Here is a 25,253-nt window from a genome sequence, read left to right on the forward strand (position 1 = left end):
TTATTGGATTCATATATGTAAGATGTGATTTCTTCTTGTACATTTCCCTTGATAATTTATATATATTCTTCTTTGTCTCATAACCTTTATAAATTTAAAGTCAATATTTTTGGTATTAGGATGGCCATACCAGATTTTTTTGTTTTTGCTTTGTTTTCGTTTGTTTTTGAGCCACACTTGGTGACACTCAGGGTTTACTTCTGGCTATGAGCTCAGAAATTGCTCCTGGCTTGGAGGACAATATGGGATGCAGGGAATCAAACTTCAGTCTGTTCTAGTTGCCTGCAAGGCAAACACCGTACTGCTGCACCACTGCTCTGGCTCATATGCCAGCCTTTTAAAGGATTTATTTGCTTGAATATTTGTCCTCAAACTTTTGACATTGAGTCTATGTTTGCTCCAAATATTCAGATGTGTTTCTTGCAGACAGAAAAATTTTAAATTCAAGATTTTGATCCATTTTGCCATGGAACAGCTCTCATTTTGTGTATTTAGTCTGGATGTTGTGAAAGATTATAACCATGGGATTAAGTGTCATTTTTTTTGTGGGCATTTGGTGTGTTTGTTGAATTTGCCTTTTCTTAAATTAGACTTTTCAGCTATTCTTTTAAGGTTGTTTTTGAGTCTGTAAACTTTTGGAGCTCTTGTTTATTTGTGAAGATGTGCATCCTTCCTTCTAACCTGAGTGAAAATCTGACTGAATAAAGTCTCCCTTGTGAAGCATTCATTTAGTTTATTTTTACCACTGTATCTCACCACTTGAAATTTTCTTGTGATCAATCTGCTGTAAAACATTGCTTGTGATAAATCTGTTTAAATCTTAAGGATACCCCTTTGTATATAATTTCCCTTTTGGATTGTGTGTTTTTGCTATTCTACACCTCTTTGTAGTTTTCATTTTTTGTGAATTGTATATGTTTTGGGGTGATTTTGTTTTTATTTCTGTTATCTGGTACTTTACAGGAATTTAGGATGTTGTTACATGCACTTTTTAGCTCTGGAAATTTCTCAGCAATGATGTCCTTGACTGTAAATTTTTTTATTGGGATTTTCTACTTGGATTCCTGGGACCCCAATGTTTCTTATGTTCTTTCTAATAAAGTTAATCTCCGAGTCTTATTATCATATGTTCAATATCTTTTAAGGTTTTCCAAACTTTTCTTTTTTATGGAGATGTTATGCAGCTCATCGTTTACTTCAGTGACTCTGTCTTCAGCAGCTCTTACTCTTCTGGTGAGGCTTTCCAATGAGATCTTTATTTCACCTACTATGTTTTTCAGCCCTGATATTTCCGAATGAAATGTTCTCATTTCTATTCTCATAGCTTTTTATGTCTTATGGGTTGCCCGTTCCATCGTTTTTAAGATTTTTGCACATCTTTTACATTTCCTCTGTAGTCCTCATCAGAGATTTTATGTACATGGCTGTTGTTGGTAGGTATCCTGAACTAGCATCTCAACCACAAGGTTTGGTGGAGTTCTGCATAGTTTTTTCATTGTAAATTTTTTGGTATGGTACTGTTATTATGTGTTATTGTGAAGCTCCTTGACTGAAAGAAATGCACAGCCATGGAGTGAAGCGGAGTGTCTGCATTCTTGCTGGTCTCATGCACTTCAGCTGAATTCAAACTGAGCCTTTTTTTTCTGAAACTCTACCCATTACTGACAGGCTACTGTGTTGTCTCGGTTTATGTACCTCAGTTCTATTTAAATTGGTTGTTTTTTTTATAATTTTCATTTTGACCAAAGTGGCTTACATTTATTTCACAGTAATATTTTAGGTACATATTAACAATGTATTAGGGGAATTCCCATCACTAACGTCCTACCTCTACCCAAGTTCTCATCTTGCATCCCATATCCCCGACCCTCACTCCCCAGGCTGCTAGTATAAGTGGTCCCCTCTGTGTCTAATTTACAACTTATTGATTATACAACTGTTTTGTCTTGATGCCCTCCATTATTTCCCTTTCTGTTTGAGAGGCGTAACTAGATAGTTCAAGTTATGTGGTTTTGTTTGAAAAAAGAAATGCAATAAAATGGGGTAAAAGTCAAATAAGCCAAAAATGGGTGGAGTACTTCTAGAGGATCTCGACCTCAGTTTGAGAGAGAAAAGGGAAAAAGGAAGTGAAACACCACAACCATAGAAAAGAAGATATCAAATTAAAAAAAAACCAGTGAGCACTAAGAAATAAAGACAAGCACCACATAACCACGGTCCTGAAATAAAAATATAATAGAGCACAAAAAGGAAAAAAAGAAAAAGAAATAAAAAATTGGAGACAACAACTTCAATATCTATACTAAAACAAAGAAATAAAAAATTAAATAAATAGGTAAATAAATAAAAAGATTATTTTGTGCTTTTTTTTCCCTTCCTAGGCACAGTAAATATTGGGGACATTAGAGAGGAAATTCCCTTGGCCTAAAAGCTACAGGGTTTCTCTACTTTTGAAGTATACTGTCATGGAAATAACTATAGACTCCTTGCATGTTCATTTACTCTCCCCTCGGTGCCTTTGTGATGTATGGAAGGCTTCAGCTTTGTCATGGGTGATAAAATGAGACCTCTGTATCTAGAGATCTTGGTATCTGCACAGGTCCAGGAACGGAGCTTATGATAAAAACTTTCTTTGTGGTTCTAGAAGTTCTGTTCCTTCACTGTCGTTTTAATCGTCTTCTGTAGTTGGTGGTCTTGGTCATTGTGCTGATCCTAATATGGAGCCTGGTATAGAGTCTTTTGTTATGTTTCCAGAAGACACTTTCAGTTGCAATAGTCTCAGTCAGACCTCTGGAATTAGAGATCTTGGTTGTTGTACAGATCGTAGACCAAAACCTAGACTAGGGCTTTTTTTGTTTTTGTTTTAGGTTTTTTTTTTTTTACTAGGGCTTTTTTATTGGTCCCAGGATACGTTCTGCCCAGTCATGATTGTAACAACCCGTCATCTGTAGATAGCGATCTTGGATTTTGCACAGACCAAAGGGTGACAAGTCTTCTGATTTTGTCTTATTGTTAGATGATGAGGTAAGACAAACTGTTCTTAGATCAAGTTGTTCCCATTTCCTCGTTGTCAGGATATTATATCAGAACTGGCACATGTTGGTGCCAGAGCAGTATTAAGGATGTCCCAGAGAGATTTGGTTCTGGGAGCTGTTGTGGAAAACTGTGTCATTTCTAAGTCTAGGATTTAAATTCAAGGATGGACAGTCAGTGTCTAATCACCTGGGGTCTAAGTTGGGTCCACATGACATGTGTTCAAGGTGGGAGGTGTCCGTGTATTCTAAAAATGTATGGGTTCTTATCCCTAGTAGATAAGAGCTTGCTTTTATGCATAAGATGTCCCCTTTTTTAGTATGCTTTTACAGGAAGAAATGGTGCTACATTATATTGCTGGTGCATTTGGGGGTGGAAAGAGATGGAAACAGAAACTAGACAAAAAATAAAAATATATATGGTTAAATACATATAAAAATTTTTTTATTTATAATATATTTAAGCATCTTGATTACAAATATGATTGTGATTAGGTTTCAGTCATGTAAAGAACACCCCCCTTCACCAGTGCAACATTCCCGCCACCAATGTCCCAAATCTCCCTCCATCCCACCCCACCCCCACCTGTACTCCAGACAGGCTTTCCAGTTCCCTCATTCATTCACATGGTTATGGTAGTTCTCAGTGTAGTTATTTCTATAACTGCACTCATCACTCTTTGTGGTGAGCTTCATGAAGATAGCTGGAAATTCCAGCCCTCTTCTCATTGTCTCAGGATTGTTGCAAAAATGACTTTTATTTTTCTTAAAACCCATAGATGAGTGAGACTATTCTGTGTGTGTCTCTCTCTGACTTATTTCACTCAGCATGTTATTCCATGTACATCCATGTATAGGAAAATTTCATGACTTCATTTCTCCTGACGGTTGCATAATATTCCATTGTGTATATGTACCACAATTTTTTACCCATTCATCTGTTGAAGGACATCTTGGTTGTTTCCAGGGCCTGGCTATTGTGAATAGTGCTGCAATAAATATAGGTGTGAGGAAGGGGTTTTTGTATTGTATTCTTGTGTTCCTAGGGTATATCCCTAGGAGTGGAATAGCTGGGTCGAATGAGAGCTCGATTTCCAGAGTTTGGAGGAATCTCCATATCACTTTCCATAGAGGTTGGACTAGAAGACATTCCCACCAGCAGTGGGTAAGTATTCCTTTCTCTCCACATCCCCACCAGCACTGATTGTTCTCGTTTGTTGTGATGTGTGCCAATCTCTGTGGTGTGAGATGGTATCTCATCGTTGTTGTTTTGATTTGCATCTCCCTGATGATTAGTGATAAGGAGCATTTTTTCATGTGCCTTTTGACCATTTGTATTTCTTTTTTATCAAAGTGTCTGTTCATTTCTTCTCCCCATTTTTGATGGGATTAGATGTTTTTTCTTGTAAAGTTCTGTCAGTGCCCTGTATATTTTGGAGATTAGCACTTTATCCAATGGGTATTGGGTGAATAGTTTCTCCCACTCAGTGGGTGGCTCTTGTATCCTGGGCACTATTTCTTTTGAGATACAGAAGCTTCTCAGCTTAATGTATTCCCATCTGTTTATATCTAAGTAATTGAAGGAACAAAGTGATGCAGGAAACTACCTTACATTTGGGGAAAAACAGGTTAACAGGTAGTATATACGTCTTCAACTTATGAAGGAAGGATAGGCTTCCCCATTGTCTTTTGAGATTTTCTTGTGGGGTGTGGGCTCCATGGCGCATTTTCATCTCACACTCTGGCCTTCTTGATATTGAGAAAAGATTTGCGACAATGGGAATCCTTTGGAACTAAGTCCAGTATTGAACAGCAGTCTATGTTAAGGAGAGGCCACCCACACAGCATGAGTCAGCAGGGATGTTGGTTGTATTTTCTTGCCAGGGACAAGTGTGGGTCTGAGTGAGTGTCCCTTGAATTGGGTGCTGGGTATTGGTTCATTGGGGTAGGAGATTGGTCTTGATGCCTAATGGATTAATAACTGAGGGTAAAGAATTTTAATAAGGTGGGAAATCGGGTTGGGATTGGGGGGTGAAGGGATAGTAGGATTTCTGAAGGGAGAAGTGGATAGTATATGGGAGATGCTATACACAGTATAGGTATGGGTTGTTTACAATTTAGGTTTGGCTCTCAAGGAGAAGTTCTATTTCTGTGTGCTCATGCCCACATATAAACATATAGTAGTTAGCTTAGGTATAAGAAAAGCGGAGAGGAGAGCAAAAAATAAGCTTAGTACAGAAAGATAGGTAAATATAGTACATGTGAGGTAAAGAAACTAATAGTTCAACTTTTGGATACATATAGGTTACATATCTCGAGTACTAAATAATGTGTTATTGTGGTCTATCTATATAAGATTTTACCCTATGCAGTATTGTCCACAGCACCTTATATATCAACTTTCCTTTCCTAAAGAGGAGGTAACACTGTGGTTTTTATTTGACCTGGATTGAATTGATGATAGTGAGGAGGAAAAGGTAGAAGAAAAGGCAGCCATCAGGAGAGATGAAGTCATGAAATTTTCCTATACATGGATGTACATGTAATCTATTATGCTGAGTGAAATAAGTCAGAGAGAGAGAAAGACGGAGAATGGTCTCACTCATTTATGGGTTTTAAGAAAAATGAAAGACATTTCTCAACAATTTTCAGAGACAAAAGAGAGGAGGGCGGGTCATTACAGCCCACCTCATGAACCTCTCCACAAAGGGCGATGAGTTTAGTTAAAGAAATAACTACATTGTGAACTATCCTAACAATGAGAATATATGAGGGAAATAGAAAACCTGTCTTGAGTACAGGTGGGGGCGGGGAGGGGAGGAGGTGTATTTGGGACATTGGTGGTGGGAATGTTATACTGGTGATGTGGGGGTTTCATCTTATATGACTGAAACCCAACCACAATCATGTTTGTAACCAAGATATTTAAATAAAAATATTTAAAAAAAGAAAAGGGAGAAAAAAGAAGTAATGAGAAGAGAGGAGAAAAGAGCAAGGGAATATTAGTTTGCTTGAACGTGTTCAATGAGTAGGCCCTGTAGTATAAGTATGTGAGTCACAAATGCTGCTTCAGTGGTCTGGCTGGTCACATGCTTCTGGTCATAAAGGAGGGCATAACCTAGAGATAAAGGGTATGTTAAAGTGTTTTATTAAGACATTTTCATAATGCAAGCTGAGTATGGTATCTAGTGTGACTGAGCACCAAGGTGCTAATTTAGGTTATCCACACTAAGTATTCAAGAACCCCTATGGACAGAGAAGCTGAGGGGGGTGTTTTAAATATAGTAAGATTAAGGCAATTAAACACATCGCTATGAAATGCTTCTGTTAGAGTCAGTGACTTCCTACCGTATTCTTTACCTGTAATCCTGTATAAGATCCCTAAGATATTATTATGGGCCATTGTAGTAAAAAGGCTGATTACATATCTGTTCTCTCTACACTGTTATTTCTGCTGTTGCTGGTTTCTTTATGGTATACTGTGTAGTCGAGGCTTTGTGTATTTCCTCTTCCACTGTACTCCCTAGTATATATTGACAATTACAGTGTTTGCAGTTTCTACCCTGTTAAACCCTGTTATTTGATCATGAAGTATTGCCTGTATATCTGGTGTATATTCTAGGTACTTCAGAATAGTGCTGTCTTTCTGTGCTTAACTTTCATCTTCTGGCTTACTTCATTTAACACCATGTTTTCTAGATCCATCCACATTGCTGCAAAGTCTATGATTGTGTCATTTCTAACTGCTATATAGTATTCCATTGTGTACATCTTCATGATCCACTTGTCTGGTGTTGGACATCAAGGTTGGTTCCAAATATTGGCTATTATACTGAGTGCTAGATAAATAGTGTAGTGTACACATACTTTGGGATGAATGTCCTTCCGACTAGTGGGTATATACCTAGGAGAGCAATTGCTGGGTCAAGTGTCAGCTCAATTATGAGTTCCTTGAGCACTCTTCAGACTGTTTTCCATAAGTGTTGAACTAGAGGGCATTCCCACCAGCAGTGGATGAGAGTTCCTTTCATACCGCATTCCCACCAACAGAGATTGTTCCCGTTATTTTTTATATGAACCATCCTCACCGGTGTAAGGTGGTACCTCATTGTTGTCTTGATTTGCGTTTCCCTAATGATGAGTGAAGGTGAGCATGTTTTCATGTGTTTGTTGGCCATCTTTAGATCTTCCTCAGAGAAGTGTCTATTCAGTTTACCTCCCCATTTTTTATGGCTTTATAAGGTTTTGGGGGGTTCAACTTTCTGAGTGATTTGTATATTCTAGATATCAGTAGTTTATCTGACATGTTGAGTGCAAAGATTTTTTCCCATTCAGTTAACTGTGTCTTGTATTAAGTAAGGTTTGTTTCACCATGCAGTGTTGAATAAAACAATTCAGAAGGCCCTTTGGATGGGCTTGGATGGAGGTGAATGGTTTTTTTCCTCCAGTTTAGGACCCCGTGACTCCACCACCTTCCAACCAGCGGGTTAGCAGGTTCAGGTAGAGGCAAGGACATCATTCACATACAGTCAGGCTTCTTTAGGAGATAAAATCTTTATTTATGCCCTGGCCACCACATGTATGGCCTATCATAACCATTTATGCATGCTATCCTCAGCTTTCCCTGCGACTTAACTTCCTTCAGCCATCTCTCCTTCTGCTCCCTTTCCATCCAGGCAAATTCTCTTTGCCTCTCAGGCAAAACCTTTTATAATCTTCCAAGACCCCTCCCAGAAATGGGAGGATCTATTAGCAGGTAAGATTACACAGGAGGAAATGGGGGTGTGGTTACAATGCAGAAGCTTTTTAGTTTGATGTAGTCCCATTTGTTTATATTTGATGCTAACATTCTTGCAATTGGTGCTCCATCCTCGAAGACTTTTTTGATATACATGTCTTCGAGTGTTCTGCCTATTTTTCCTCAACAAACTTTATAGATTTTGGTCTGATTTCAAAGTCTTTATCCATTTTGAGTTGACTTTTGTATAAGCAGTGAAGTATGGGACAATTTTTCAGTCTCTTACAGGTGGTTTCCCAGTTGTACCAACATTGCTTGTTGAAGAGACATTCTTTGTTCATTCCAAGTTTTTGGCTCTTTTGCCAAATATTACTTGACTTTTATCTGGGGTTTTATCTCTGGGAATTCGGTTCCAATCCATTGGTCTGAGTCTCTATCTCTGTTCCAGTTCCATGCTGTTTTGATCACTATGGCTTTATAGTATAGCTTCAGGTTTGGTAAATAAATACCACCCAGCTTCTTGGTTTTCAGTATATATATGGCTATCCTGGGTCTCTTGTGATTCCAGATGAAGTTTATGACTGATTGTTCTAAGTCTTTAAAAAATGATGTCTGAATTTGGATAGGGATTGCATTAAATCTATATAGAAGCTTAGGTAAGATAGTCATTTTGACTATGTTGATTCTACCTACCCATGAGAATGGGATGTTCTTCCATTTCTTTAAATCCTCTTCAATTTCTTTCTGAAGTGTTTTGAAGATTTCCTGGTATAGGTCCTTCATTTCCCCTGTAAGGTTGATTCCTAGGTACTTGATATTTTTGATACTATTTTAAATGGGATTGTCTCCTTATTCTCTTTCACCTCTACTTCACTATTTGTATAGAGGAATGCTACTGTTTTTGCGTATTGAAGTTGTATTCAGCCACTTTGTTGTATTGGTTTATTGTTTCTAGGAGTTTTACTGTAGACTTTTTAGGGTTTTCCATGTATATCACCATGTCTTTTGCAAAAAGAGATAGTTTAAATTTCTTTACCTATTTGAATTCCTTTGATTCTCCTCTCTTGTCTGATTGCTATTGCTAGGATTTCTAAGACTATGTTGAATAAGAGTGGAGAGAGTGGACAACCTTGCCTAGTTCCTGACCTTAGTGGAAATGCTTTCAGTTTTTTGCCATTAAGGATAATATTAGCTGTGGGCTTTTCATAGATAGCTGTAACTATCTAGAGAAAGGTTCCTTCCAGTCCTATTTTGCTTAGTGTTTTCAAAATGAATGTGTGTTGTATTTTGTCAAATGCCTTCTCTGCGTCGATTGATATAATCATGTGGTTTTTGTCTTTTTATTATTGATATGGTGTATGATGTTGGTTGATTTGCATATGTTGAACCATCCTTGCATCCCTGTTATGAAACCCACTTGATTCTGGTGTATAATCTTTTTGATGAAGTGCTGGATTCGGTTTGCTAAGATTTTGTTGAATATTTTTCCATCTATGTTCATTAGTGTGACTGGTCTGTAGTTTTCTTTCTTAGTGGTGTCTTTGCCCTCTTTGGGAATGAGAGTGATGTTAGCTTCATAAAAGGAATTGGGGAGGATTCCTGTCTTTTCAATGGTTTGGAAGAGCCTGTAGATCAGTGGAAGTAATTTTTTTAGAATGTTTAATATAATTCTTTTGTTCTTGGGGAGTTTCTTAATTACTGCTTCAATTTTCTCCAAAGTGATTGGCCTGTTTAGGCTTTCTAAATCCTCCTTTTCCAGTCTTGTAAGATGGTATTTTCCCAAGAATGTGTCGCTTGCTTCTGAATTCTCTAGCCTAATTGAGTATAGTTGTTCATAGTAAGTCCTCATGATGTGTTGGATTTCTTAGGGTTCTGTTGTAATCTCTCCTATTTTATTTGTGATCCTATTTATTTGGGTGTTTTCCCTCTTTTTTTGTTGAATCTTGCCAGAGGTTTGTCTATCTAGTTTATTCTTTCGAAAAACCAACTCCTGGTCTCATTGATTTTCTGTATTGTTTTCTTAGTTTCTATGTTGTTTATTTCTGCTCTGATTTTTATTATTTCGTGGCTTCTGATTGTATTTGGGTTTTTTTTTTTGCTGTTGTTGATCCAGCTCCTTAAGATGTTCCTTTAAGCTGCTGATTTTGTCATTTTCCTCTTTCCTGAGATAGGACTGTATTGCTATGAGTTTCCCCCTACTTACTGCCTTTTCTCTGTCCCACAATTTTTGACAAGTTGTTTCTTCATTGTCTTTTTTCTGAAGGAATCTTTTTATTTCTTCCTTGAGTTACTCTTTGTTCCAGCTGTTTTTGAGCAGCATGTTGTTTACTCTGCAGGTGTTGGATTTTCTCCATTGCTTCTTTTTACAGTCAATTTTGACCTCTGTGGCATAGTGATTTGACAAGATGCTTCTAACTATCCTTACCTTTGTGATTATATAAAAGTTATATTTATATCCTAAAGCATGGTCTATTCTGTAGAAGGTTCCATGTGGACTTGAGAAGAATGTGTATTCTGATTTCTGGGGGTGGAGGGTCCTATATAAGTCTATTAGCCCTAGTTCTTCTAATTTTTCATTTAGGGCTCTTATTTCTTTGTTAGTTTTCTGTATGATGGATCTGTCCAGTAGTGATAGTGGAGTATTGAGATCTCCTACTACTATCACATTTCCTTTCCTGTTTTCCTCCAGGTTTGAAAGCAGTTGCCTTACATATATTGCTGGCTCTGCATTACATGCATAAATATGAACCAGGGTTAGTACTTCTTGGTCTGGTGTTCCCCTGATCAGTAAGTAGTGACCCTCTTTGTCTCTGATCATTTTCTTGAAGTTGAATGCAATTTGGTCTGATATAAGAATGACCGTCCCTGTTTTATTTTGTTTTCCATTGGCCTGAATAATTGATTTCCATCCTTTTATTCTAAGCCTGTTTATCCTGTACTTGTAGGTTTATTTCTTGCAGGCAGCAAAAATCCAGTTTATGTTTTCTTGTCCAGCTCTCTTATGTGTCTTTTAATGGGAGATTTTAGTCCATTAACATTTAAGGAGATGACTGACAGAGAGGACTGTTGTGCAGTTGTGTTGTGTAGGGTGGTTGTTGTTACAATCGGGGGTTTGGAATGTGTACTTCGTCTCTGAGTAGGTCATTTAGAATCGGTTTTGTTTGCACAAATAATGCGACTACATTTTTGTTTGAGAATGATTTTAGTCTTCCCTCCCATATGAATGAGAGTTTTGCTAAATAGTGGGCTCTAGGTTGAAATTTTCTTTCATTAAGTCGTTTAAATATGTCTTCTTGATTGGATTGTTTCAAATGGGAGATCTGGCTTGATTCTTATCGTCATTCCTTTGTATGTGAGGGTTTTTTCCTCCCTTATTGCTTTAAAGAGTTTATATTTATCTTTTTTTGTCATTTGGATTACTATATGTCTTGTTGGTTTATTAGGATCTATTTTATTAGGGACTCTTTTTATTCCCTGAATTTGCACCAAAACTACTTTACAGAGGTGGGAAAGTTTTCTGCTAATATTTCCCTAGCTACTTGTTCTTCCCATTTCCCCTTTTCCTACCCTTCCGGTATACCTACAATTCTTAGATTATTTATTTTGTCTTTGTTCATTAATACTGAACTTTTTCTTCCAGTGCTTTCTTTTTCTTTCTTTCTTTCTTTCTTTTTTTTTGGCTTCTTTGTCATTATTTTGTAGTTTAATTTCGAGTTCTTCTATGTGATTCTCCAGCTGTGTGATTCTTCTATTATGGTTTTTTAATGTGTTTTTTATTTCCTCTAATTCCATTTATATGGAATCTCTCATGTTCTGTAAAAGTTGGTTGATTTGTTCATCTATGGATTTCTTGTACTCACTGGCTAGTGATTCTTTCATTTCTTTTTACCATGGCTTGCATTTTTTGTCATGGCTGCTTTTAGGTCTTCGTATATTGGGTCTGTGCGTTTTGGTGGACTTGGGAATTTGTTAGGATTTCTTTCCATATCTCTAGTTGTTATCTTCTATGTTTTAACCATATTTCTTGCATTTATTGGTTTGGCTTGGGGTGCAGTTTCTTCAGATTTCAGCCCACTTTCGCCACCTGTGGAGTGGGGCTGGGTCCTTCTTCTGGGGATACGGCTCTAGGTAGGTATGTTGGCTGATGTTGCTGAGGTTTGGTCCTTCCCTCATTCTCCAGTCAAGCTTAGTCTATCACCACCCCCTTCCTGCTAGAAAGTGCAGTTCTGCTCCTGGCCACAATAGTAGAGGGCGCAATTGAGCCTTGATCACTCGACCTCCCCACCTAAGAGCCAGCCTGAGCTTCTTTCTTGCTCCTCTGGTCACTGGTCCCTCTGACTTTCTGTCTCCCCTGGCTGTGTATGTCAGATGGATGAGTCGGCGACCCCCACACATGCTCCCATGGGCCTTTCTCTTTGGACTCATGGACCCAGGGTCCCCTGGGCTGCTCGTGTTATGTCGACGAGTTGGTGCCGCATTCTCCCTGGCCTCTTCCAGGACTCATGGCTCCCTTGGGTGGCTGCCCTCAGATCGATGACCTCCCCGTGCTCCCCCTGGCCTCTCCTGGGACTCACAGCTCCCTTGGGTGGGTGCCCTTCATGCGCTCAGGTTAGCGACCTTCCCACACTTCCCCAGTCTCTCCCCGGACTCAGGGCTCCCTTTAAATTGGTTCTTTTTTAATGACAATTCTGGCCACTCCTGCTGGTCTGTTGTTTGATTTCTATATACTTTGTATTTTGTCACTTTCATTATTCATCTACTTTTGTAGATAAATATGTATTTGGTATCAGTTTTACTTTTGTGACTTTATGGATGATGGTATTGTGTACCAGCATGTTATTTACCTAGAAAATATACTATGTTCCATGGAGAAAAATGTGTATTCAATTATATTTTGGGGTCCTTAATTCTAAATATATCTATTAGACCCAGTTCTTCTATTTTCTTATATAGGTCTTTTGTTACTAATGTTTTACCTTGTTAATCTGTACAGTTATGAGAACAGATTACTAAAATTTTCCACCATTATTGTTCTGTAAAACATAATTATTTGCAATTCAAATCAAATGAGAGCATTTAATATGAAGCAATCTTTTAATCAACTCTTTTAAATATACATCTTTTGATAACAATATAACTTCTCTTCTTATTAGCTATGCACTAATAGGAGATATGTTATTTAGCCTAATGATAATTTTCCCCTCAAGTTCATTAGGTTTAATATTTTATATGGTATGAAATATTTCTTATATAAAATATCTAATGAATATATATTAAGGAACTACTTCTTAGTAGAATCCTCTATAAAGAATTACTTTTAAAATTAATTGACTATTCAACTTGCATTCAACTTTTTGTAAAATATTATACTTAATCTCTAGTTTTATATGTAATAATAATAATTATGAATCTGCATTATCTATGTTATTATTCTAATTAAACCACATTTGTACTCATATAGAATATACCAATGTTTTTTTTTCATTAAAAGGAATGGATTTAGATAAAAATTTTATAACAACTGATAATTAGTATTTTATTTGTTTTTTGTTTTGGTTTTGATTTGGGTAGGCAACACCTTGTGATATTCAGTGCTTACTCCTGGCACAGGACTCAGGGATTACGTCTGCTGATGACTATATGGAATATGGAATATTCTATTAGTATGGAATACAATTGTGCCAGACATCAAAACTAGGTCAATCTGATGCATGTCAAAAATTTTAGTTGTACTATTTCTTCAGCACTCTTTTCTTTATAGGATAAAATGTAATGTCAATTATTAAGAAACCAAAAAATCCAGGAGTACTTATTAAATCAAATGAGAAAAAGAGAAGCAGAAGGAAACAGGACTGCATAGCTCAATGCAATGTACACTTATTTAAAAAAACAAGGATTTGATCCCTAGCACTGTATAGTCCCTAAGCAAAAAGTGTCTAAGATTTACGGAAGAACAGAGTAACAAATAGACACAGCTGGGTAAAGCCAACAATTTTAAAATAAGCAAACTAAATAAAATATTACCAATGCACTGTTTTTAAAGGATCTCTATTCAGGCAAATTTCATATAAACAAGTTCTACTGTAAAAGTGGCATTTACCCTAGTTCAGTAAAGAAATATTTTTTTGTCTTTTTGGGCCTCACCCAGTGACACTTAAGGGTTACTTCTGTCTATGCCCTCAGAAATCACTCCATTTTGGGGGGACCATATGGGACTCTGGGGGATAGAACCATAGTCCTTCCTCGGTTAATGCATGCAAGGCAAACTTCCTACCACTTGCACCACCACTGTGGCCCTAAAGAGATCCTTTTCGTGAAGTGTTTATTCTATATTAAATTATCTCTTCCATTTTTATTTTAAAATATACATTTGAATCATGAAAGATATATATATTTACTAGAGTAAATACTAAAAATTACAAAAATAAAAATAATATTATTCTTCAGAGATAAATAAACTGTATGTGGAAATCATCATATATATTTTCCAGTGTGTATCTCTTTACTCACTCCTGTGCATACTTTTATAAGAAAATTAAAAATTAATAAACAAATTACTAGAAAAATAATTTTTAATAATCTTATTATAATTTAAGTAACATCATTATAAAGCTTTTAACATTTATGGCATTGATACTAAGTTATTGCAATTTACCATCACCAAAATCTCCTTTGCCTTCCATGATTGTCCTTATGTCTTCTCTAGTATACCTTTTCATTCCTTCTACCTCTCCTCCTCTGATAATCTGAGTTTTTAAATCTAAATCCATGGGTTTGTTGTCATTTAATTTAATGTACTATATTGTTTTGTCTCTGTCACATATTAGTAAAATCATTTTCATTTTGCCCTTTCTGCTCTGAATTATTTCACTTAACATGGTATGTTCTAATTACCCATGTTGCATCAAATAGCAAAATGTACTTGTGTTGATACTGAATAGTATCTCATTGTGTACATATCACAGTTTCTTTCATATATTCATTTGTCACTGAATATTTGGGTTGTTTCATTTCCTGGCTCTTATATTAGGAGCATAATGATTATAACTGTACATACATCATTTTCAATTAGTGCATTTGCATTTTAAGTTTTAACTGATATCTTGAAATGCATTTTAAAGTATTGAGGTTTTTTTAAAGTATTAAAGAAATTATTTTTTTTTCTATATAGAAGAGTCCAGTGAAGTGGTTCCAAATGAGGAAAGGTCTCAGGAGGAGGGCTACCATGCACTATCCACAGATAATGTGGTATGTACATTTTGAAATATTTCCTTGTTACATGATGCATAACAAGGATATGTTTCCAGTTGGTGACATCAGCATTTTAATAGTTTAAGTAATATATTAAACACATTGCCTACTTTTATAATATTGATGTATACAGTTACTGCACACCACTGCTGCCAGTGTACCCATAACTCTCTATCCATACACTTCTGGTCCAATTTTTCTTCACCCCGCTCTCTCCCCACTGATTTTGTGATCAGTTTTGTTATTAGTGAATATGGTTATCTCACTTATAATATATCAATTAAGTTTTAAGACTTGCATACAAGACTTCTGACACATTCTATCTGTCCATATCATACTTATATGTATATTTACACAAATTTTGAACCACTTTCTTCTTCTTTAGTTAACTCAAATTCTATTACTCATATTTAAAAGTTTAGTAATAGACCCAAGGCAGTATTAAACACTGTGAAATACAGGCAAAAACAAGATATGTATGGATTAACTTGGACCTAAGGGGTCCTCAAACTTTTTAAACAGGGGGCCAGTTCACTGTCCCTCAGACCATTGGAGGGTCTGACTATTGTAAAAATAAAACTTATAAACAAATTCTTATGCACACTGCATATATCTTATTTTGCAATGAAGAAACAAAACAGATACAAATACAATATGTGGCCCGCGGGCCTTAGTTTGAGGACCACTGAGTCTTAGGTTTTGTTTAAAGCAAACATATTTGTATATAAGTATATGTATATGTATGATATTTTGAAAGCATTGCTTATATTCTTAACCTACCAAGAATTCTAGGCAAGATTCTACTAAATTTAAATATAAATATCACTGGGTATTTTTGTTGCATCATCTTTAAGAGTTTTTCACAAAGATTTAAAAAAATTTTAGGATTGCATTTTGTCAATTTTATTTATTTGAACCATGAACATTAAACTCAACAGGTGCATAAAATATTTTTAAACAAATCCATTTTGTCATTAAATTTCTAGAAATAAATTTTTCACACCGCATTGTGCTGATCATAAATTATGCCAATAATAACTTGCTGTAGTTTAAATTGAAAAGACTATGTTACATGTAATTATCTATAATCTATAATTTAGTTATCTATAATTTTAATTTACTTTATTTAAAGAGCATATACTGCATAGTTGAATAATTGATATTAATTTGTTCCAGATAAGTAGAGCAAAATTATTTTTAAAAGAATAAAAAAAAGGGAAAGGAAAAATTTATGTACAGTGCCAATTTGTGAAAGTTTTGTATATCCAATGAGTTCACTAAGTCATTGTCAGAGGTTTAGTAATACCTTACTGCTAGTTGACCATTCTTTTACTTGTTTCTGAACATTAAGTGACTTCACCTATTTGTTGACATCTAAATTAGTGTGTTCCTCTGGGGTTGATGTTATTAACGAAAAATGGAGTTGTCATGTAGCCACACATTATTACTGATACTGCTGTTTTGGGGGGAAATATTTTCAACTGCCAGGTCTTCCAGAAGTTGGAGAGGAAGGAGGAATGTTGACTGAACTGACTCAAAAGTATTTTCTTTTGGTAGCCAAATTCTTGCATACCTGGAGTTATATCATATTAGTGTCTCTGTAGAGAGTTGTAGAGGAATAGCTAAGCAGCGTAATAGGCAGGTGATGATTCTGAATAATAGATGCAGCAGGTGTGGCTTCAGTGGAGATGAGGAGCTTGGCCAGCCTTTTCTCCTGACACTGCCATTTTCATCGGCGTGGCCTATGTACTCATGATTTTTCAAAGCTTGTATTTTCAAGAATAGAGTGAGTCTATGAACCAGGACCAATGCAGACATAGTGACTGAATTTGTGGGCAAAGTTAAAACTGCCAGCTCTCTTGGAGCCGGAGCAGTGGCGCTAGAGGTAAGGAGTCTGCCTTGCAAGCTCTAGCTTAGGACGGACCATGGTTCAATTCCCCAGCATCCCATATGGTCCCCCCAAGCCAGGAGTGATTTCTGAGTGCACAGCCAGGAGTGACCCCTAAGCATCAATGGGTGTGCCCCCCCCAAAAAAAAATAACTGCCAGTTTTTCTGGCAGTGAAAGATGTGGGGCAGAGAGCCTACTCACTTTCCAAACATGTCCTGGCATTATCAGCTCAACTACCAGCATACCTGGAGTTTGGCTATATTGATGTCTTTGCAGAAAGTTGTAGCCAAGTGGTGAAAAAGGGCCATAGGCAAAGTGGTAGCTATGGGTAATGTATGCAGCTGGCAAATCTTTGGCAGGGTTAGGGCTTGGCCAAATCTTTACTCCTGAAAATGCCATCTTTCAGTCATTTTTGCATGACTTATTTACCCATTTTTTACTTTATTTAAATGTAATGCATCACATAATTGAAAAACAGTAGTTAACCATAACACATTTGTTTTCAGAGAGCAAAATTATTAAAAGAGAAATGAAAGTAAAATAAAAACAAAAAGGAGGAAAATGTAAAAAAGAAAGTTAAAAGCCGAAGTACAGTGGCAAGCCATTTTGTGAAAATTATTGTTTCTCCAATGACATCATTATAATAAAAGCAGAAGGTTTAGTAAGCTTTTGTTAGATGTCCATTCTGCTAAATTGGTGCTTTACTCTAGGGATTACAGCAACAAACAAACGAAGTTATACAAAAATTCAGAGCACTATTACTAATACATTAGCTTTTGTGTTACATATGGTCAATTGCCAGGCCTCTTAACAAAAGGAAGATATGGGGGAGGATACACACTTGCCCCCCCAAAAGCAATGGTGATATCAGCCAAAATAATAGAAGCACCCAAAGCTTTGTCAGATTCCCTGAAGAGTGTCAGCAGAGTGTTGAGGCATAGTAAAAGTAGTGATTTTTTGTGATTTATGCACCATGGCTTTGGCAGAACAATTTTTTAGATCAACCCCTTCTTCCGAGATTGTCAGCCTGATGCTGCATGGCAGTTTACCCATGATTTTTTTTAGATTGAAAGGGGCTTATTACAATTTTTTAATTATATCTTTATTTAAGCACCTTGATTACAGACATGATTATAGTTGAGTGTCTAGTCATATAAAGAACACCACTCCCTTCACCAGTGTCCCCAATCTCCATCCTCCCCGCCCCCCATATTCAAGACAGGCATTCTACTTCACTCACTCACTGAAATTGTCACCATTGTTGTCAATGAAGTTATTCCTCTAACTGTACTTCCCACTCTTTGTAGCAAGCTTTATATCATGAGCCCTCATCTCTATTGTCTCTGGGCATTACTACTATAATGTCTTTTATTTTTCTTAAAACCCATAGATGAGTGAGACTTTTCTTGACTTGGTTTACAACTCTTTAGAAAAAATAATGAGTCTATGGAGCTGACCCAAGCATAAACATGGCAACTGTGTTTTTGGGCATGGTTCCAGACATCAGGCCTCCCAGAAGAGAGAATATATGGAAGTAGGGTGACTGCACTTGTTGAAAAAAAGCCCTTCTGATAGCAGCCCAAATACCACTGTACCCAAAGTTTGGTCAGATTGTTGTCCCTGAAGAGAATCATAGAAGTGTGGCGAGGCAGGGCCATAAGCAAAGCAGATATTCTGGATAATGGAAGCAGCAAGCACAGCATTGGCAGCATGGGGGCTTGCCTACTAGATCCTCCCAAGATTGTCAGCTTTGTGTGCTGTGGCTAGTGTATCCATGATTTTTCATGGCTTGGTACAATCTCTTTTGAGAAAAGAATGAATCTATGGAGCTGGCCTGGTGCTAACATGGTGACTGCCTCCAAAATTGTTTACAGTTTCCTTTGTATTTCCTTTAAAAACTGAGTGAGTCTATGGGTGCAGACATGGATATTGTGTTCTCTAAATAATGGTCATATTAGTTCATATTTCTCTGCTCTAGTTTCCTTTTCAGCAAATATTTGAAGATATGATTCATTCACTTAGCTGTCATATTTTGTTCAAGAGTAGTTAATTTGAGGGTTGGAGATAGTCCAGCAGGTAAGGCACTCGCCCTGTAAGTAGCTGACCCAGATTTAATCCCTGACATCTCATATGGTCCCCTGAACAACTCCAGAAGTGGTTCCTGAGTGTAGGGTCAAGAAGCCCATGAGCATCACTCTTTATGGCCCTAAATTATTTAGAAAACAAAAAAAAAATATTTGGTTCAGAGACAAAACGCTAATCATTTAAAGATTGGATTTATCTTCATTCAATTTTAATGCCTCCAATTATATTGAGAAATGATAAAGGAATTTAAGGTCCATTTGTATGTACATATCAATACAGTGGACCTTGGTGCATTCCTCTACACATTATTTAGCTCTTTAGCTCAAGAGCTAATCTAAATAGTAATAAAATTTTCAAAACAACATCAAATAAATTATAATGTCTGAGGTCTGGTAAGAGCGCAGATGATTAAGACTCAAGTTTATAGTGATTACAGTAGAAATCAACACATTAAACTGACCACACATCAGTATTAAGCAACTTCATTGTAGTTATTTTCAAGATTTAAAGCCTGCACCTTCACCAATCTTATGGTTTGTTACAAACCTTAAGATTTTGTGTTCTACTATGAAATACAATAAAATAAATAGATCTAGTTCAATTTATTATTTTAAATCACCATATATATTCTGACTTGGAAGTTGCATTCAAAACATTCATATGACTTTCTACTATTAATTTTTGAAAGAATGGCTCTTAATTAACCAAAGCTTAGCTTTTAAGTGGAGCAGGAACTTTTCTATTTTTTAAAAAAATTTTAAGTTGGCAGGTTTAAATGTTTAGGTGTTCTTCCTTAACTGTCTTTCATAAGCAAAACCTGCAAAAAGGTGTTATTTTATTTTCTTTAAGAATATGCAAGATTCATGATTATAGAACTTACTTCACATTCATGGTTGAAGATATTAGTGTTTATGTAAAAACTTAGCTGGTTGGTCATTATTTTAATAGATTTTGAAGAAACACCTACCTAGTGTGAAGTACTATAAAATTGTACTTTACCTCAATTCCCATGCTAGAATTTTAATATTTCTCTCTAACTCACAGTCTTAAATTACAATTTTATTTTCATAATTGCTATATATGTCTGCTTTTAATCATATAGCCAATGAACTGTAAATTAAATAAGATTTTACATGTAATTTTGGAGTACATGTTTTATGTTGATACCTTTAGAAATTGCAAGAAAACCTTTTTTAAAATACTTTTTTCTTGTAATTTTTTGGACCACACTTGGTGTCGCTCAGGGTTACTTCTTGCTCTGCGCTCAGAAATCACTCCTGACTTGGGGGATCATAAAGGAAACTGGGGGATTGAACCGAAGTCCGTCCTGTGTCAGTCGCAAGCAAGGCAAATGCCCTACCACTGTGCCATTGCTCCTGCCCAAAAGGAAGTCTTTTAAAATTTAAAATAAGACATTCCTTTCATCAGTTGGTTGTGGTTGTCATTACATAGAACAACCTCATATAAAAAGAGTGCTCTGCCATTGAAGGGAGCTATTTGACAATAATTTGAATGTTTGTTTAATTAATCTTAAGAATATGGAAGGGTATTTTTTATTTTTGCTATTATTAAAATAATTATTTACTAAGCAGCCATTAATTTAAGTGTGAAGAAAATGCTTTAGACACACACACTGAGAAACATTTGAGATATTATGTTTTATTCCAAGTAGCTTAAATTTGAAAATCCACTAATCAAAGTGAACATTTAATTTACATATAATGTTCTTTACATAGCTGAGTCTAATGGTGACGATTAGACAGACACTTATTTATGACAACTAATCTTCTTGTATTACAGAAAATAGAAATACTTGATGATGAGGAAAGTGATATGATAAGCAATTCTGAAGTAGAGCAAGTAAATTCTCTCTTGGATTATAAGGTAAAAGTAAGTTTAAAATCCACATTTAAAAAGGGATATTAAATGAGGTACTTTTAAAGTACCTGTGTACTCGTTTATTTCAATCCCAGATGACACGTTTATTACTCTGGATTTCTGCACTGACTTATTCAGGCAATTTGATTATCAACCAGGGTAATTTAATGCTGCTTCTTTAGTGTTTGTAGGTTTCCTGTTTGTTTGGAATTTTGTGTGTGCTTTCTTTTGTGCTTGTTGGTTTCCCCTATGACTGTGCTTCGGACTTATGTCTAGCTCTTTGCTCAGGGATCACTACTGGAGGGGCTGTAGACCTTATGGATGCTGGAGATCAATCTGGTTGGCCATGTATAAGGAAAGCTTTCTGTTCACTCTACTTTGTAGGCCCAACATTTTAAGTGATAGCAAAAAGGCATAATGGCTTGTTTTATTTTAAATTTTTATTTCTGAAGACACATTTTAAACAAATATAATAATATGCTACTACACAAAGTTTAAACAATCCCCAAAAACAAGCTTGAAAGAAATATGGAGGGCTAGAGTGATAATCCAGCAGTTAACAACTTTGGCTTGCAAAGAGCCCAACTAGACTTTATCCCTAGCATCTGATTATTGAGCTGCACCAGAAATGACCCCTGAGCATAGAGTCTGAAGTAAATCCTGAACACGGCTATCTATGGCCCATGAACAAAGCAAGACAAAAATGGATATGGATGAAGATAACCTTTTCCCTTTTGTCGCTATGGTACACTAGATAGAAACTCTGGCCCTTAAATATGCAAAAAATCATTTATTTTTCCACTGAGCTGCAGTCATGTCCTAAGCACATCTTTTTTTTTTTTTTTTTTTTTTTTTTTTTTTTTTAAATTTTTATTTTTAATTATGAGAACAAGGGTGCAAAGTAAGAGGACAAGGTAAAGTTACAGTGGAAGGACAATCACCCATAACATAATTCTCAGAAGTCCCCTTGCTGATATATTAACTTTGAAATTTCAGCCAAAGAACATTAAGATAAATAACACAGAATCCATGTACAATTACTTTGTCCCTCAAGTCCCCAGATTGTAATACATTATAATATTTCTTAACAGTACACAAGGCAATCTAAAGCCATAAAACTTACGTAACTCCTTAAACATTACAGGCATAGTATTTTCTTACATTTCCATATACATGCATATTAGCTTAAGTTAACCTCAAATTTTAAGTGAGTTCTTTTTAAGGATTAGAGTTAAAGGAGCACAGTAAGAATGGTGTTAGAGTGGCAATTGTTGTTTGCATAGGCTCACCAAAATATGAGGAACATGGAAAGAAATAACCTTGGCCTAAGTACAAAGAGACCAGACCCCTGAAGTTTCCTGGCACAAGACCAAGTCTAGGCTCCAAGCAAGCTAGATCGTCCAATCCAATACATTGTCTGTAGTGCCAACACACTTTTATTTTTCACACAGTCTCTGTTGTTGGTATCATGTTTCTGTATTAAAGATCCTGGAATCTGCATATCTTACATTGAAGTCAGGACGTGGAGCATCCTCTCCTTTCACCTCACAATCAAAGGGCAATGCAGGGAGCCCTGTCCTGTAAGCCGGTCGTTGTTGTTGTTAAGTCTTCTCAGTGTTAAGGGAAGTCTCTTTTGAGCAGGTCGAAGTCTGAGCAGTGTAGGTCTTCCATGGTAGAGGATTGCTTCCAAGTGATGTTATAGACCAGCCTGGATGTTTCGTGGATGGCTTTCCTGGTTCAGGGGAGAATGGAATATGCCCTTTCTTCTGACGTCTGTGCCAGGTCGTTATGTCAATGTTCAGGGTGTAAGGTCCCTTTGCACTACAAGGTTTGTGTGTTCTAATCTCTATTAGATAGGATCTTATTTGTATTTATACTATTTTCCCATTTTAATGTGCCTATGCAAATAAGAAGCAATGCCACATGGTGTTATTGGCGCGTATGGGGGCCATAAGAACAATTACAATGATTCCATTGACATGATTCAATCATAAGCATTAAACTGGGGGACTCTTCCACCAAAATTCCTTGTTAAACAGCTCAAAAAGAGAACATAAAAAGTGGTTAGAATCATCACTATATAAGACAACATTTAGTAAGAATTATAGCTGTCAGAGAAAAAACACAAAATATTCTAAAGAAATACGTGTCCATTTTATGTATCTTGAAACAGTTTGGGGTTGTCATACACAATGCACAGCTTTGGACTGTGATTACGATTCTACACTACTGAAGTTAAAAAGAGAAAACTAGATTAGTGATGTTTGAGAAGGGGTTAGAGAGTTAAGGAGTGAAAAAGAGCTTTGTAGGGGTGTGGGAAAGGGGAGAATACAAAATAAACATTCTGTGTACGGAAAACATAACATAAGAATAAGGGATATTCTGAATACATGAAATACATGAAGTACGCGCGGGGGCGTAAGCCCCCGCGCGGTTCTGTAGTTTTTGGATGCCTAGGGAGGAATTTCTCACCCCCTCCCCCCAAGGCCCGATTAACCAGGCGTGGCCCTGAAGACCCGCCTGGTGTAGGGGGAATCATGCTCTCCTGGACAAAGTGGTCAGCCCAGGGTCCTATGGCTAGCTGTCCTGCCCAGAGCCCCCATCATACCAGTCAAAAGCCCACGAAATCCTGGCATGTGGAGTGTTCTGGTCCCAGCCGAGCCTCTGTGGTTTTTGGATGCCTAGGAAGGATTTCTCACCCCCTCCCCCCAGGGCCCGATTAACCAGGCGTGGCCCTGAAGACCCGCCTGGTGTGGGGGAATCTTGTTCCCCTGGACTAAGTGGTCAGCCCAGGGGTCCTATGGCTAGCTGTCCTGCCCAGAGCCCCCAACATACCAGGCAAACACACCAAGAAATCCTGGCATTCGGAGTGTTCTGGGCCCAGCCAAGGCTCTGCAGTTTTTGGATGCCTAGGGAGGAATTTCTCACCCCCTCCCCCCAAGGCCCGATTAACCAGGCGTGGCCCTGAAGACCCGCCTGGTGTAGGGGGAATCATGCTCTCCTGGACAAAGTGGTCAGCCCAGGGTCCTATGGCTAGCTGTCCTGCCCAGAGCCCCCATCATACCAGTCAAAAGCCCACGAAATCCTGGCATGTGGAGTGTTCTGGTCCCAGCCGAGCCTCTGTGGTTTTTGGATGCCTAGGAAGGATTTCTCACCCCCTCCCCCCAGGGCCCGATTAACCAGGCGTGGCCCTGAAGACCCGCCTGGTGTGGGGGAATCTTGTTCCCCTGGACTAAGTGGTCAGCCCAGGGGTCCTATGGCTAGCTGTCCTGCCCAGAGCCCCCAACATACCAGGCAAACACACCAAGAAATCCTGGCATTCGGAGTGTTCTGGGCCCAGCCAAGGCTCTGCAGTTTTTGGATGCCTAGGGAGGAATTTCTCACCCCCTCCCCCCAAGGCCCGATTAACCAGGCGTGGCCCTGAAGACCCGCCTGGTGTGGGGGGAATCATGCTCTCCTGGACAAAGTGGTCAGCCCAGGGTCCTATGGCTAGCTGTCCTGCCCAGAGCCCCCATCATACCAGTCAAAAGCCCACGAAATCCTGGCATGTGGAGTGTTCTGGTCCCAGCCGAGCCTCTGTGGTTTTTGGATGCCTAGGAAGGATTTCTCACCCCCTCCCCCCAGGGCCCGATTAACCAGGCGTGGCCCTGAAGACCCGCCTGGTGTGGGGGAATCTTGTTCCCCTGGACTAAGTGGTCAGCCCAGGGGTCCTATGGCTAGCTGTCCTGCCCAGAGCCCCCAACATACCAGGCAAACACACCAAGAAATCCTGGCATTCGGAGTGTTCTGGGCCCAGCCAAGGCTCTGCAGTTTTTGGATGCCTAGGGAGGAATTTCTCACCCCCTCCCCCCAAGGCCCGATTAACCAGGCGTGGCCCTGAAGACCCGCCTGGTGTGGGGGGAATCATGCTCTCCTGGACAAAGTGGTCAGCCCAGGGTCCTATGGCTAGCTGTCCTGCCCAGAGCCCCCATCATACCAGTCAAAAGCCCACGAAATCCTGGCATGTGGAGTGTTCTGGTCCCAGCCGAGCCTCTGTGGTTTTTGGATGCCTAGGAAGGATTTCTCACCCCCTCCCCCCAGGGCCCGATTAACCAGGCGTGGCCCTGAAGACCCGCCTGGTGTGGGGGAATCTTGTTCCCCTGGACTAAGTGGTCAGCCCAGGGGTCCTATGGCTAGCTGTCCTGCCCAGAGCCCCCAACATACCAGGCAAACACACCAAGAAATCCTGGCATTCGGAGTGTTCTGGGCCCAGCCAAGGCTCTGCAGTTTTTGGATGCCTAGGGAGGAATTTCTCACCCCCTCCCCCCAAGGCCCGATTAACCAGGCGTGGCCCTGAAGACCCGCCTGGTGTGGGGGGAATCATGCTCTCCTGGACAAAGT

General features: G+C 38.1%; 1 protein-coding gene across 1 annotated transcript in view; it reads left to right on the forward strand.

The window, feature by feature from the left end:
* Positions 1-25,253, forward strand: part of HDX (highly divergent homeobox) — a 316,379-nt gene that overhangs the window by 182,083 nt on the left and 109,043 nt on the right. The window contains exons 7-8 of the mRNA XM_049766600.1: positions 14,942-15,018; positions 20,796-20,879. Coding sequence (XP_049622557.1) covers positions 14,942-15,018; positions 20,796-20,879 — 161 coding nt within the window. The remainder of the gene's footprint in view (positions 1-14,941; positions 15,019-20,795; positions 20,880-25,253) is intronic.

The sequence above is a fragment of the Suncus etruscus genome, chromosome X, assembly GCF_024139225.1.
Source record: "Suncus etruscus isolate mSunEtr1 chromosome X, mSunEtr1.pri.cur, whole genome shotgun sequence".
NCBI lineage: Eukaryota > Metazoa > Chordata > Mammalia > Eulipotyphla > Soricidae > Suncus > Suncus etruscus.